Source organism: Leptonychotes weddellii, chromosome 4, assembly GCF_054177405.1.
Source record: "Leptonychotes weddellii isolate Sample4059 chromosome 4, ASM5417740v2, whole genome shotgun sequence".
In the NCBI taxonomy this organism is placed as follows: domain Eukaryota; kingdom Metazoa; phylum Chordata; class Mammalia; order Carnivora; family Phocidae; genus Leptonychotes; species Leptonychotes weddellii.
In genome coordinates, this window is record NC_138372.1 from 38,731,831 (window position 1) to 38,748,166 (window position 16,336).

A 16,336-nucleotide genomic window follows, 5' to 3' on the forward strand; every position below is an offset into this window, starting at 1 on the left:
CTGCCATACTGCTGTCATCTTGGTATATTCCATTACTGTCATTGTGGGGATTTGCCTCCCTGGTGTTGGATTCCTTGTTTTCTGGATTGCATTCCTTCTTTCTCTCTTTTTTTTTTTTTTTTATGTACTCCCTTATTCTGTTGGATCATATCTAGTAGTTTCCTAAGACGAAATGCATGAAATAGAAAACTTCAGACCTCTGTTTGAAAAGGCTGTTATTTTTCCTTCACATTTAATTGGTCACATGGTTGGGTATAGAATTTTAGTTTTGGAATATTTTCACTTCAGAATTTTTAAGCCATTGGCTTCTTTGTCTTTTCTTTCTTGGTATCACTGTTAAGAAGCCACATGCCATTTTCCTTTGGGACCTTTAAGATCTTTGTCCTCAGTGTTTAGAAATCTCAGCAGTGTGCGTTGATATAGGTTTATTTTCTTCTGTTATGTTGGCTACTTATTGCTCTGGAAGCTTGTTTCCTTTAGTTCTGGGAAATTTCTTTCTTTCTCCCTTCTCTCTTCTCCCCTCCTTCCTACCTTCCCTCTTCTCCTCTTTTTTTTTCTGGGTTGTCAGCCTTCACGGACTCAATTTTTTCTTGCCTATTTCCCTTTTTGTCCTTTTTAAAAAAAAATCTTTTTAAATTTCCAGTCCTATTGGATTTTGCATTTATGTTTTTATCTTATATATTTCATTATATATTTTAATATAATTTTATATATTATATAATTTATATAATATAATGTACATTTAATATATCTTTATATTTTATATATATTTTAATGTTTATTGTGTATAGTTACATATTTATATTGTATTTTTATATTTCTGTTTTTAATTTCCAAGAACTCTTTTTTTGTTCTGAGTGCTTCTTTTTTTCTACAATATCGTACTCTTTTTCCATGGTTGCTGTATCTGTTATCTCTTTAAAGGTATTAGTGATTAGTTTGGGTGGTTTTTTTGTTTTTTTAAGTTTTTCTCTTCCTTCAAGGTCTCTGTTTCCTGCAAGTTGCTTTTTTCCCCTTATTTTGTTCCTTTATGTTACAGATTTTCTTAAACTGTATGGTGATCCTCAGCTGTCCAGTCATATCTAAGAGTGGGGCTGTTTGGAAGCTGCGTGCAGATGGGTAGAACTTGTCAACTGTGGGTTTCACTTAGAGTGATCTGGATTAGTCATTGTCATTGTTACTAGATCTTTTGTCCTGAGCTGGTTGGAATTTACCTGAGGAAGAATCTTCTGTTCTTCTGACTGAAAATTACAAGTTTGGTTCCAACGGTCTGAAAGCCCATTAGAGGAAGAGAGTTGAGGACAAGGGACTCTGAGCATTTACCATTTAGATTTTCACTTCATCCCCTGTTTTTATCATGGTACTCCCACCCTCAGTTGTTTGCAAGGTTGCCCAGTCCAGAAATTTTTGTTAGGGGTGGGAGAGAAGATCTGGGAGTCTTGATTCTTTAGTACTTTCAACCAGTCCTCCTGTTTTCAATCTTACCTCTAATCTCATTTCCTGAAGTAACTGGTGTGCAAATTTTTAAGTCTCTTGTGGGTTCTGTTCAAATTGGTTCATTTTTTAACATTCCCCAGTGCTAGATCTATTAATTCAGTTACCATTTTCCTTCTGCTTTGTTCTTGTGTGTTTGCCTTCTTTTATTTTAAACCATTTGTACTATTCTGTTCATGGGATTTAGGGAAGGAATGGATGCATGCTCAATCCTGCATCTTTAAACAGAAGCCCCCTTTTATTGCACTGTTTTCCACACGACTTTGTTCATATTTTACATATATAATGGTTATCTAATTGATATTTTGGCAGGTAGGGATACCTTAATTTGGGTGATCATTCCTATATTTTGAAAATGTTTTTTCATATACATATAAGTATAAATGACATAAAATAGCCTATTATGACCTTTTAAAAATTATGGAACACAATACTAGAATCTTGGTTTCTCTTTCTGTATAGTATGCAACCATCCAGAATTGGCCAAGTTCAAGTTGTAAGATGACAGCATTGGTGACTTACAGGTAATCTCGTGATTGTATAGTACTTCTCTTAAAGCTTGTCCTCATTGTACTATGTAGAGGCCATGGTACAGTGATAAAATATTATAGTCAAATAACCTTGTGTTCAAATCCTATTTCTATGATTTTGGGAAAATCACTTTTAGAAGATCTCTGAGACTTAGTTTTTCTCATCTGTAAAATGAGGCTATCTGATAGTCTGCAAGATTGAGGATGAAATGAGATATTGAATGTAAAGAGTATCTAACACAAATGCAGTTTCTTAAACATTAGCTTCTGATATATGCTCAACAATGTGTCTGTCTCAGTGAGGAAATGACTCTATGTGGAAAAGGTTGAAAATAATTATTATATCTCTGACACTAGCCAGAGTTCTGAATGAACTTCTTTGTGCCTTTTTAGATCCTTCAAGGCATTTTTCCCACTCCTTGGCAACTTCTCTCAACCAGCAGTTCAGCTCTGGGCACTATGGGCAATGTATCATGTCTGCAGTAAAAACCGTATGTATTCAAAACAGTAGTTTTCCAGCTATTTTTCTGTATAAAGACTAAATTCAAGATGGAATTTTGGAAATGTGTTCACCTATGTACTGAATTTAACTCTACTGTTTTATTTTAATTTTTTTTAAGATTTTATTTATTTTAGAGAGAGGGTATGGGGGGAGGAGGGGCAGGAGGAGAGAGTCTCAAGTGGACTCCTCATTGGGCATGGAGCCCAATGTAGGACTCGATCTCATGACCCTGAGATCATGACCTGATCTGAAATCAAGAGTCAGACGCTTAACCAACTGAACCACCCAGGCGCCCCCTGAATTTAACTCTTTTAAAAAAGAAATTGGAAAATGTTTTTGTTTAAAAAATGCTACAGAATTGGGGGAACGGGGTAACTGGGGGATGGGCATTAAAGAGGGCACTTGAAGTAATGAGCACTGGGTGTTGTATGCAACTGATGAATCACTGAATTCTACCTCTGAAACTAATAATATGTATATGTTAATTAAACTGAATTTAAATAAACAGTTTTTTAAAATGCTATAGAATTGGGGCGCCTGGGTGGCTCAGTCGTTAAACATCTGCCTTCGGCTCAGGTCGTGATCCCAGGGTCCTGGGATCGAGCCCCGCATCGGGCTCCCTGCTCTGCGGGAAGCCTGCTTCTCCCTCTCCCACTCCCCCTGCTTGTGTTCCCTCTCTCGCTGTCTCTCTCTCTGTCAAATAAATAAATAAAATCTAAAAAAAAAAAAAAACTTATAAAAGAAAATGCAATAGTATTATATATTTGGGGGTCAATGTCAAGCTGTATAGAAAGTGAAAGTCGGCTCCCACTCCTATTCCCCACAGGCAAGTACTGTTAATAATTTGGTAACTATAACTGTCCTTCCAAATACTTTTCTATACACATACCGTAGTTAATATATAGAATATATATTATTCTTTTTTTTTTTTTTTTTTAAAGTCAGATGATCTTTATTTCCTGGAGGCCTTGTCAGGGATATGGAGCAAACACATTCAAGGGCACCACAGCTGGCGGTGGATGGCTTCTGTCTGCCCTCCTGACTCACAGCGTAGGGCCACCATCCACTCCTCACCCTCCACTGGAGGTGGGGCATGCCGCTGCTCGTACCATCCTGGGCAGCTCAGAAGGCAGAAAAAGGAGGGGGAAGGAGAGCTTATATATGTTAATATATAATATGAATAATTGAATGTTTTTAAATGAAATGGGCTCATTCTGTGCATGATGTCCTATAGCTTCCTCTTTTCACTCAACAGTTTATCATGAATAATACTTTTCCTATAGTAATACATACATCTACCTCTTTGTAATGGTCTGTGGGAGGCTGGGGGATCAGGAGTCAGGAGCTGTTTCCCAGCCAGATTAAATGTTTTTCCATGTTTGGCTGTTTTGAGCATTGGGGGCTTACATTCTCTGCTAAGGATTATTGTAAAAAATTATTGCTCTTATTATAAAAGAAATATAGGCTATATTTTTATGCTAAAAAACTCAAGAGCTAACTTTTAGAATTAATTAAAGGATTAGCTACCAACAAAAGTATAAAATACCAAAAATAACTTTAACAAATATGAGACCTATATGCAGAAAATTGAGAAATAATTGAAAAACCTGAAGTGATTATGAGACATACTATATTCCTAGATGGAAAGACTTTTTAGGAGACAGATGTCAGATCTTTTCAATTTTTGGATATACTACAATTCAAGTGGATGAGTGTGATATGAGGGATTTGAAAATTATTCTAAAGTTAACCTGGCAGAATAAGCAGGAAAGAACTGACCAAGAAAAATGGTTTGTTGTTTTTTTTTTTTTTTTTTAAGATTTTATTTATTCATTTGAGACAAAGAGATACGGAGAGAGAGAGAGCATGAGCAGGGGGGAGACAGAGGGAGAGGGAGAAGCAGGCTCCCTGCTGAGCAGAAAGCCCGATGTGGGGCTTGATCCCAGGACCCTGGAATCATGACCTGAGCCAAAGGCAGATGCCCAACCATCTGAGCCACCCAGGTGCCCCAAGAAAAATGGTTTTTAGGAACCTCCCTTAACACTTCTCTTTAAATTGTAAAAAAGTATTCTGAGGGGTGCCTGAGGGGCTCAGTCAGTTAAGAGTCTGCCTTAGGCTCAGGTCATGATCCCAGGGTCCTGGGATAGAGCCCCGTGTCTGGCTTCCTGCTCAGTGGGGAGTCTGCTTCTCCCTCTGCCTCCCCCCACTCGTGCTCCCTTGCTCTCTCTCTTGCATTCGCAAATAAATAAATAAAATCTTAAAGAAAAAAAAAAGTATTGTGAATGTTGCTGGCATATGAACAGATACAGGCAGATTTGCCAGTCAGAATGGCCCTGGAACAGACTAGCAATAACTATAACAACTAGAACTTAGTTGAGTACTTTCTCTGTGCCAGGCAGTATTGTAAGCTCTTTATGAGTTAACTCATTTAATCTTCACAACAACTAGAAGAGGGTAGCATTATTATTTTTATTATCCATCTGTTACAGATGAGAAAACAAGGCACAGAGAACTTATGTAACTTGCCCAAAGTTAAAATAGCTAGCAACTGGCAGAACTCCACATCACCACTATGAATTAAACTGCTTAGTATTTCTTAACTATATGGATCCAGTTTGCTTTAGATGGACATTGTTTCTATTTCTAGTCTTTTCTATTGTAAGCACTAGTTTAGTGAATATTAACATATTCATATACAATGAATAGACATTTACGCACTATATCTATCAGGTGAAGATGCACATGTGGGTAATTAAGAGGACAGATGCTAGAACCAGACTGTCTGTGCTCTGTTCCCAGTTTCTGCCATTTACTAACTGTGGGAACTTGAGCAAGTTACTTGACCTCACTGTGTCCCCGTTTCCTTATCTATAAAATAATACTTCACAGGGCTGTTTATGAGAATTAAGTGGGTTAATATTTGTTAAGCATTTAAAACACTGCTTGGCTCATAGTATTAGCATTTGTACATAGCATAGTATTAGTTCACACATAGCACATAGCATTTATTAAATAAAATACGTCATTTTGCAAGCGTGTGAGTTCATCTGCAGAATATGTAGAATTGCTGAGTCAAAATGTTAGGAACACTTATAATTTTGATAGTTATTGCTAAACTGTTTTCCAGAGAATTGATTACCAATTTTCATTCCTGCCAGCAATGTATGAGAGCTTGCCAGTCGCCTTACATTCTTACAACAATGTTTAATTGAACTTTTTGATCTTTGCCAATCTAAGGTGAAAGTGATAGTCTCACTTGACATTTTAAGTGCAGTTAACCATCTTATAATGAAGAGTCCTTTTTTTTTTTCCTTGAATTGACTATTGATATTCTTTATTCACCTTTTATCTATTGTTTGTTGGTCTTTTTCTTTTTAATTTGAAGGAACTCGTGCAAATATTTTTTCCCAGTTTATCATCTTGACTTTGTTCATTGTGTTTAGTCAGCCTTTTGTTATATGGCCTCTGGATTTCAGGTCACAGTTAAACTTTTCAAAATTGATGAAAATTCTCAGCTATTTAAAAATATTACCCTTTCCCTATACTTTCCTTATGGAATGTCTAGCAGAATTATCTTGTATCTTCTCTCACTTTATCCTACACATCCTGTAGACTTAAAAAATAATTTCAGGGATGCCTGGGTGGCTCAGTCGGTTGAACGTCTGCCTCTTGATTTCCGCTCAGGTTGTGATCTCAGGGTTGTGGGATTGACCTCACATGGGGCTCCGTGCAGGGCATGGGGCCAGCTTGTCCCTGTCCCTCTCCCCTTCCTTACTCTCACTCTCTCTCTCTCTCTCTCAAAAATAAATAAATAAAATATATTTTTTAAATGTTTAAAAGAACAATTTCCATGTCTGTTTCTTTGTGCTACATTCTTGGTAACTGCAGTGTTTTTAGATCATTATATCTCTCTGTGTCTAATTGGCTTTTGGACTGATTAAGAGAATCTTTTCTAGGCTGCGTTGTAGACGTGTTCCTTCGGCAATTTTGTATTTGCTTCTGTCAGGTGCTCTAGAGGTTTCTCTGGTATTGAACTAATTTTTATGTTAACTTCTCAGCTCAAGGGTTCCCAGAACATTTAGGTGTAGGTTAAATTCAAATCTTATACCAACTCAGTACTGTGGTTAGGAATTCTTGGGAAAGACTTGTCCAGCCCACTCCTGTATACCCACCTAGAGCCCAGACCAATCTTAAAGATGTTTCATTGTCTTATCCCTTCTCCTGTATAGTCCTTTGAGGGACCAGCTTTATGCACTGATATATATTTTATTATATACATACTGCTTTTAACTTCGTAAGTTAAAACCTAAATTCTTGGATTACTGAAACTCACAGTCCCTTTCTGCCCCAGAATAACTCTAGGTAGTTACATGAGTTTAGGTGCTCTCTGCTCTTTGTATCTGGCTCCTGGACAAATCCTTTACTTTGTACACATGAATATGCATTTAAATTTTTTGTTACATTTTTATCCAGCATCTGGTGTTTTCAGGTTATCTAGCTCAACATAATGCCTGAACTTGAAATGTTTATTACATATATAATAAATGAAGTTCTTATTCTTTTAGCTAGGATTAGAGATTTTGAAGCTTAGAGTTGTCTGGAAGTAAACATACTAAAATAATCATTTGTTACCGCACTACACAAGTCAAGCATTATTTAAGTTTTGACATATTTCTTTTGAATTGACTAATTTTATCTGTTAATTCTTATGTCAAGGGGCTTAAACCTTGGTACCCTTTCTTCAAAACGGTGAATGTGGTGACTTGGGAATATTTAAAATGCCAATTTGTCCACCAGGTTTCTTTGTTTGATTTTCTTTCAGCCAGCAAATACTGCAAAATGTTAGTTGAAGAAGAAGGATTGCAGCTTTTGTGTGACATCCAGAAGCACAGTGAGGCAGACCCCCAAGCACAGCAGATTGCAACCTCCATGCTAGATGACTTCAGAATGCATTTCATGAACTATCAGAGACCCCTTCTGTGTTGAATGCCCTTCTTAACCTCTGGAGCTTCAGAGGTGCTCTCTGTTCTCAGTGTCAGGACTTCTGCGTTGCCAGTAATTGAATGTTGAAACCAGTTGTCATTGGAGTTTGTGAGTTGGCCGCCTCACTGGCCTTTTATTGTTGATTTTCTGTAGGCTACAAAAGGGTTGGATTTGAATGATAGCCATAATCCCAAATCAAGTTGGAATCATTCTGAGAACACCCCTTCAATAGTTTTGCAAAATCAAAAAAAAAAAAAAAGTTTTGCAAAATCAAGTCTCGGACTCCGTGGGAAGATCTGTGTGCTTGTGTTGCAACAGCTCTGCCAATTACTTTTCCTAACCCTGGCCAGTTTCTTAACTGTGGGAGTTTGTCAGAGGAAGGGGAAAAGAAAGACCAACAGGGAGACCTTCGTATTTATGTTAAATTTCATGTTTGAAAGAATATCCTGAGTTGTTATTTCTAGTTATGTGAAGCTAATAGAAAAGAAGTATGTGAAAAAGTTCTGGGAAATACATGCTTATTGGAGGCAGAATCTCCATTGGAGGGGAGGAACAAGGTGGGGGGAATTTTTAAAAAATAAATACCGAAGTATCTTCCACTTGTGGGGGTAGAGGGAAGAAAAATAACTTTTTTTTTTTTTTTTACAATTTTGGATATTCTGCCTCTGGCCTTTCTTCCTCCAACTTTACACATTAGACTGAGTGAACATAACATGCTGTGTAAGTGGGTGTGGTGGTGGAAAATAGTAGAATTTAGGATTTCAAGTAGAGTGTTTAGATGAAGATTATATGGGGACTGTAAATCTTGATCCTGTAAGGTTTTGATTTTAGTGGGATTGTGACCAACCCAGGAGGAGGAGGAAGCCAGAAAAAAGACTTTGCTATAGATTTCAAGAGTGCTCTTACCTAGAATGGAGGCAAGAAAAATAGGGGCTTTTGAGAACCAACCTCACCTGCAGTATACAGTACCAGAAGCTTCTGTTTGTGTCCTTTGCAAACCTCCCCTGTGGAACAGAGTATCAATTCCTTCCTTATTACTGACAGCTAACAAAATGTGTCTTGCCATTCATCTGTCCAAAGAACAAAAGTAAATTCCTTTTTGATGAGTAGCGTATTTTCATACTAGATATTTGTGCTTTTAGCTGGCCAGACTCTTAACTGGAGTACTGTATACCATCTTTTGGAATCAAATGAGGCTTACCCTCTGAATCATATTCCAGATTCTTGCTCACCAGTGTCCCACTGGATAAGGGGAATTTGTAACCTGTTTCCTTCTACAGTTCTGAAACTGCACCGTATTTTCTCTTATTCACTGTTCTGCATAATTCCAAAAGGCTGTCTTCATTTCCTGACCTGGGTTCTAGTACTTTAGAACATCCTGCTACCAGATACTAGCTCTTGCTAATGTGAGAGAATGTGGTAGGAACTAGTGCCTGTTGAGGCACCCCTCCAAGTTTCATTTCATTCACAACAGTCGTCTGGGAGAGATAAGTTGTATTCTCCTCATTTCACAGATGAGAAAAAGGACGTTCAGTAAGGTTGTTACTTTCCGGAGTAGTTAGAGCTAATGCATAGTTCCAGCTAATATGGTTGGTTCTGGTTTTATGGCCTGGACTTTTCTCTTACTCTTCCTTCCAGGAAAAGAGCACCCAGCCTTGGGCACACTTGTATTTAGCAGCATATCAACAATGGGGGGGAGGGAGTATATATCTGTGCCCTTGGCTTAGTGTCTCTAGGTCAGACCTAGGCCCCGGAAGCTCAGATGAATTAAAGAATGGCCATAAGGCCGCAGCATAAGATGCAGCCTTCTCTACCTTGGTCCAGGAGGAGGGCTAGCTAGTGTGCATATGTGTTTATCAAGCCCCATCATTTCTAAGTGTGTCGTCCTCTTGCTCACCTTCACTCTTGCTGTTCCCCCTCAGCCCCCCTCTCCTTGCCACAAATGTCTGTTGAACCTTTGGGCTTCACTCCAGTGTTACCTGCCCATTTCCTTTGTTCTCTCCCTCAGACTTAATGCTCCCTTCTCAGTGCTCCTGAGGGCTATACACTGCAGCCATCGAAGATTGCCTGCCACCCTATAGAGTTCACAAAAAGTTTTCTCAGTGATAATTTCATTTGGTTCTATTAAAAACACTGTACATTAATCAATCATAACTCAGGTTTATTGAACATGAGGCATAGGCTTTTTTTTTAATCCTCACAGCAGTTTCATTTTGCAGATGAGGAAGCTGAGGCACACAATGAATGGCAGAGAGCTGGGATCTGCAGTCTGATTCCTGATGCCTGTTTAGCCACTACCAGGGTTTCTGTATTATCTCTGTTGTACAGAGAAAGAAACTGGAGGGTTCTTACAACATTTGCCATCTCTGGTGAGCACCCGATAACTGAGAGGCAGAGGTCAGGCCTGAGAGCCAATAATACGAAGTCCCAGAGTGGTCTGTTTTAATCGTTAGTTTACCGTTTGAGTAGGGAGAGACATACTCTCCAAAGCCAACTTGACCCCAGTGATTATCTAGCCAGGATGACGGATTAGGAATGTAGCTGTAGGTGACATCAGCAGTACCGTGGTGTCAGACACCGTTCCAGTGGTTTTATATCTGTCCTTGTCCTTGTGAGGAGACTGAAGCCCAGAGAGGTGAAATGATGAACAGTCACCCTGCTAATTTTCCTTCTGGATCCTGCCCTGGAAGGCAGGCGTCTCCCATGCTTATAGTTAAATGGGAGTCACTTGCCAACAAATCTGGGGGGCCGCTTCTCCCTGAAGGCTGCCATGCCCTCTAGGCGGTCCTGAGTGGGGATGTTCTGAAACAAGACAGAGTATTAATTTTGGGGGGAGCTGCAGGGCCAGAGGCCAATAAAGACTTGCTCAAACTTGTCTACCCCCTGACAAGGTCAGAGTCCACATCTTTCCATTGTCTCTTGACTCTGGTAATGGGCCAGGCAGAGGTATGGGCCTCAGTGGCTCCTTGGTCTCCTGGGGAAGGCAGGCCACATCTCTAGCATCCGTGGCCTATCACATTAGCCTCTTGCACACTGCTTACATGCCCCAGAGAGATGATAGTCTGCAGCAGTCTGATATGCGGCTGCTTAGTAGAGAAAAACAGTTAAGTTTTGCAGTAAGAAATCTGGCTTTGAGTCTGGTGTGTAGTTAGTTCACACCAGGTTCTGCAAGTTCCAGGACTCCTTGTTTAAGAGTATTGTGGATATTTGTTAACCTCTAGAGATTAGTATTTTTGACTCACCCAGGAGTCCAGGGCTAAATAAGTCAGCCCCAGGTCACCCCTCCGTCCCCCCCTCACCCCCATTGAACACACAGCCTGCAGGCTATAACCAAGGCCGTGACATCCCAACTCCAGCCCGGCCTCTACAGCAGCCGCCGGTACAGAGAGTAGAAGTGGTGCTTTGACAGGCACCTACCTGTGTGCTCCGTGATTCTGGGTGCACCGAGTGTGGCAGGCTGTACCACAATTAGATGGCTGAGGCCGCAGTCCCAGAGGGAAGCAGGTGGGTTCCCTAGGACTGCCCCGGGCTAATTCTAGGAGGGAGTGGTCCAGAGTCGAACTCTTCAGGTTAGGAGGAACCTACTAGATTGGTCACGTATGGCACAAGGCTCCCCACTTTGGCCTGGCCTCTGCTTGGAAGTGTGCGCGGACTGGCAGCAGTCACGTACCTGGGCGTAGCATATTCCTTCAATGGCCATCCCTGATGAGATGTCCACCTGTGAGAAGGAAGTGGGGCCCTGATCAGCCTGCCCACCCTACTGCCTACACCCCCATTCCCTACTGTTGACGGATTCGTCTGGTATTCTGGTATACTGGATTCGCAGTATTACTGAGGCTTACTGTATGCTAGTCCACGTGGACAGAGGTGATTATGATAAGGCATTTCCCACCTGGAGAGGGAACACCGTTTGTAACAGTGATAAAACAATGTTGGGACAAAGGGGTGGGGGGGCTTTGAAAACAGCGGGGAGGACGGCACTCAGCCTGGAGAGCTGAGGAGGAGGGTAAGTGAGCTGTGCTTGCACAGCCGGTGGCCGCCTCTCCATGCCTCCTGTCCCTCCTGGTGAGGGAACTTCACAGGCGTTCTGTTGCCCTGAGGAATAACGTCCTAGGCTTCTATGGCCGGGCCTCTGGCAACTTTCCAGCCTCTGCTGCCGAGTGCTTACTGCTACTACCACTTACAAGCACTGTTCTAAGAGAAGTACCTTGTGTGTATGAACTCATCTACTTTTACAGCAAGGGTTATTATCCCTACTATACAGCTGAGAAATCAGGCATAGAAAGTCAAGGTCACAACAGTATATGGAAAAGCAGGTCTTTGAACCCAGGCAGGCTAGCACCAGAGCCTTTGCCCCTAACTTCTGTGCTATGTGGTTTCACTCATTCCTCACTTCCATTCAGTCAAGTTGCTTATTTATACACCTCTGTGCTTTTGCTCATACCATTCTTTTTCTCAAACCCTAATCCTTCCCAAGGCCTAAATCTACAAAACATCTCTAACCCAACACTACCCAGTAGTAGCCACTAGCCACATCGATATCATAGCTCTCACCCCTCCAGGGTATCTTCTTGATACCCCCCCCTTTTTAAGTAACCTCTGCACCCAATGTAGGGTTTGAACCCACGACTCCCAAGATTAAGAGTTGCATGCCCTACTGACCAAGCCAGCCAGGCACCCCTGCTTGGTATCCTTAACCTTGTATTAGTGTATTAGTGATTCTGTGTTCATCTGTCCTCTCTCCCCACCTTGGTGACAGTGACCATATTTAACTGATCTCTGTGTCCCAGTTCTCAGCTCAGGTCTAGATTCAGTGTGTAAGGAGTGAATTGATGAGTAAGTTGTGTAAGGATGGATTAGTTTGCATCCAAGACACCACCCTGAGCTCTATCCTTGAGGTCACCTTTACCACCAGCACAAACCCAAGAACATGGCCTGGGAGCCACACGGAGCTTCGTTCTTATTACTCACTTGCTGTATGACCCTAGACAAGTCGTTTACCCTTTCTGGACCTCAATTACCTTCTCTCTAATAGAGAGAGATGAAGATAAAATGTAATTCAGAATGTCATCTGGCCGAACTTTACATTTCATGGGTGGGTAAACTCAGGCACAAAGAGAGAGGTCAGACTCAGTGTCTGTTAGAAGAGTCCCATTTCTGAGTTCTTTCCAGCTGTGCCTTCAGCCTGCGTTGATGTGAAAGCACTGCCTTCCAGCCACCCCACTGACGTTAGTGGACCCAAGTCCTGACCCAGAGCCTGCTCACCTCCATTCCTCTATCAATGGCTACTTTGCCCAGCCGCACAGCAATGGGTGCCTAGGGAAAATAAAAAAGAAAAGGCTTGGTTGAGGGGATTAGTGCTGATAATTGGCGGGGGACAGGGGTTTGGAATAAAGAGAGGGACAGAGCTTCATGGTGGGGGAAGAGTCATGGACAGGTAGATCGGTCTGGGTCAAGTTCCAGCTATTCTACTGACTGTTACACTTTGTTAGTGTTAGTACCTACTACTTCTTGGTTGATAGTCTCTCTCTCTCTTTTTTTTTTTTTAATGTTCAGTTAGCCACCATATTGACATTCTTTACCTATAATGAAGGAAGCCTGACTGATCCCTGATCCTCCCAATTCTGACTATCTGAGGTTCTTGTCATTTAATCCATCCCACCAATGTGTATAACATGCTACCATTTACAAAGTGTTTTCCTACCCACAGACTGGTCTAATGGTGCTACCCACCCTTCAAGGATGGTGCCATCTTTAATTGAGGCTCAGGGAGGTGAAGCACTTCGCATGTTTGTCCAAAGAGTGGTGACACTTGGATTGGTTCCCAGTCACCTTTCCCACTGTTGCTGTGTTCCCCTACCTCTCTCATCTTGGCAGATACAAGCCTCCACTGCAAGAAGGTTTCATCCCAGCAGAGTAAACAAAAGGTCAAGATGAGGAACTTGGGCTTTGTGGAGTCTGACCGGCCTGGGTTGAGATCCCAAAGGGCCATTTTACACAGCCACTTGGAAGCAAGTGCATCAAAGTGGCCACCTTTGCTTCGCTGATCTTGCTTCTGATTAACTTGTGCCACTACAGGGCCTGGAACTCCATACCCAGCGTCACCTCCTGGCAAAGACTGCCTTTACTTCCTCTATTGCTTGTATTGTATTATTTGAGGTTTCTGTAAGTACAGCTTGCTCAGAAAAAAAGATTTTTAAGTCTGTTAACATAGAAGCCATAAATGAAAAAGCTAGCTACATAAACATGAATGACCTCCTGTAGGGAAAAATGCCATGAATAAAAGACAAAAGTAGAAAACTGAGAAGATATATTTGTGATACTTTTTTTTTTTTTTAAAGATTTATTTGACAGAGACACAGCGAGAGAGGGAACACAAGCAGGGGGAGCGGGAGAGGGAGAAGCAGGCTTCCCGCTGAGCAGGGAGCCTGAGGCGGGGCTCGATCCCAGGACCCTGGGATCATGACCCGAGCCAAAGGCAGATGTTCAACAATGACTGAGCCACCCAGGCGCCCCTGTGATACTTCTGACCAGCAAATGTCCTTGATTTACAAAGATCTGGCATAATTTTTTAACAAATATTCACAAGGGTAGTTCACAGAAAAGGGGTTATAAACATAAGGATTTTTCAGTTTTACTCTTAAAGAAATGTAGCTCAAACCATGAGGTGCCCCCTTTCACCTAAGAATAGGTAAATCGTAAAATGCTGATAATGCCCACTATTGCTGAGATTCAGGAAATAGGTATTTGCATACATTATTAATGGAGTAAATTGGTACAGTGCTTCTGAAGGCAACTTGGCAAGAACTGGCAAATGTTATTAGATGGATGTATGTACCCTGATGTTGTAATTCTATGTAGGAATCTACCTTACAGATGTTCTCCCAGAAGTACATGAAGATGTTTAGTTATACACTCCAGCTATTCTGCAGTAGCAAAAAGCAACATGTTCATTATTAGAGTACTGGTTAAGTAATGATGGCACATCTGTACTGTGAATGAAAAAGTGTGCAGTTATTTAAAAGAATGAGGTCGGTAAGTATGTGCTGAAATGGGAAACTCTCCAAAATATTGAGTGAAAAAAATCGAGGTGCATACTAAGTATGTATATTGTTATCTCGTTTGTGTAAAAGATGTTGGCATGACATGCCTTTGGGAAGAGTCAGAATGGAGAACTTCACTTTTTGTTTTATACTTTTCCATACTGTTTGACTTCTTTACTATGTATATTGAATTCTTTATGTGTATTTTAATTTCATGTTTTTCAAATGTCTCTTAGAACTGGATTAGCCTCTAAAGGTGTGTTCCTTGTCCCCCAAACCATCTTAAAAGGAATTCAGAGTTTAATATGTGAGTATATGTGCATAATATATATTCTTATATATACAATGAAAATTTCTGGAAGAGTGTGTAAATTGACAGTGGTCATCTCAAAAAAAAATAAATTAAAAAAAAACAAAACAGTGGTCATCTCTGGGGAGAGGGATTGGGGGATTGAGAGCTGTTTTGGTGACCACCTATCCTGGTTTGCCAGGGACTGAGAGTTATCAGGATGTGGGCCTTCTGCTTTTAACTGGGACAGCCTTGGGAAGACAAGGTCACCTGGGTCACTCTACTTTTTTTTTTTTTTTAAGATTTTATTTGAGAGAGAGAGTGAGCATAAGTGGGGGTGGAGGGAGCAGAGGGAGAAGCAGACTCCCTGCAAAGCAGGGAACCCAATGTGGGACTCAATCCCAGGACCCTGGGATCATGACCTGAGCTGAAGGCAGATGCTTAACTGAGCCACCCAGGCACCCGACCCTATTTTTGATTTTTACTTTATGCCCTATATTCTTCTGTTCTATTTGTTTTGCTTGTTATGAATATGCATTATTGTTTAGGTAACTACCTAATAAACTGATTTCTCACCGAAGAAAAGTAAAAACTATATAGATATGGTATGTGTGTATGTGTTGAAAATATAATATTTTTTTCCTGAGTGTATGGATATATATATATACCATTTGGCTCCCTAGTTTTGGTGGTTTATCCACTAGAGAATAGCCCACTACCACACCATCCCCAACACTCACCCCATCCAGGAACCCTCTCATTCTTGGCACCCAGTAACTCTGCTAGGAATTAAAGATTGGGATTAGTGAATGTACAACTAATTTTTGGTAAGCTGGTGTCTTGGTATACAAAGCTAGTTTTAAGTACTGAAATACTAGTAATTAGTAGAATAGCATTGCTTCACTATATTAAAAAATCTGAAACCTGACTCCTCTTGCATTCAGTTCATGCAAAAAGACAAACCCCACAGTCCACAAGTCTTGCTTGCTATAGCCGCCGCCCCCCTTCCGTGCCCCACTGTGGAAGTGCAGTCAGCCATGCACTACCTTGAGTCACTCAAGAGTTTTGTGTTGGTTCAGAGACTTTTTGCTCAAGTGTAACAGAAACCTGGCAGCTTTAAGATGGTCTAGGTAACAGCATCAGATTCCGTTTGTATGTGATAAAGAAAAAAGAAAAGACAAATGCTTTCTTTTAGACCGAACTCACTATTAATTTTTTAAAGTTATAATCTTTACCCTCAAAGAAGACCTCAAAGTTAGAAGAAGAAGGATTATTTAAATTTAAGGGAGACAGATTTTTTCTGAAATAAAATTTTTGTGATTAATTAAAATACTTTCATCTGTTAATATTAAAATAATATATGGTTAACAGTTTTATAAACTTTTATCTTTGTTTTGTAACATGTTTAATTTTTTGTGTTGGAAATGCATTTGATATTTAGTTTGAGTTTAATAATATTCTGCACTCTTTATTTTTTTTAAAAGGGTACTATACA

The 16,336-nt window shown here is 40.5% G+C and overlaps 2 protein-coding genes across 6 annotated transcripts in view; one reads left to right on the plus strand and one right to left on the minus strand.

Annotated features, from left to right (window-relative positions):
* ZYG11A (zyg-11 family member A, cell cycle regulator) overlaps positions 1-7,596 on the plus strand; it is an 85,582-nt gene extending 77,986 nt beyond the window's left edge. The window contains 3 exon segments of the mRNA XM_006730739.3: positions 1,957-2,018; positions 2,418-2,515; positions 7,349-7,596. Coding sequence (XP_006730802.3) covers positions 1,957-2,018; positions 2,418-2,515; positions 7,349-7,596 — 408 coding nt within the window.
* Positions 3,472-16,336, minus strand: part of ECHDC2 (enoyl-CoA hydratase domain containing 2) — a 32,981-nt gene continuing 20,116 nt past the window's right edge. For 4 of the 5 annotated variants that reach the window (XM_081816960.1, XM_081816959.1, XM_031025263.2 and 1 more), the window contains exons 10-12: positions 12,775-12,825; positions 11,180-11,227; positions 9,654-10,311 (exon numbers count right to left, since the gene is read on the minus strand). In XM_081816960.1, the coding sequence (XP_081673086.1) occupies positions 10,234-10,311; positions 11,180-11,227; positions 12,775-12,825 (177 nt within the window). In that variant the 3' untranslated portion in view covers positions 9,654-10,233. Of the gene's footprint in view, positions 7,664-9,653; positions 10,312-11,179; positions 11,228-12,774; positions 12,826-16,336 lie in introns of those variants that run through there. The other variant, XM_081816961.1, reaches the window with a different exon arrangement.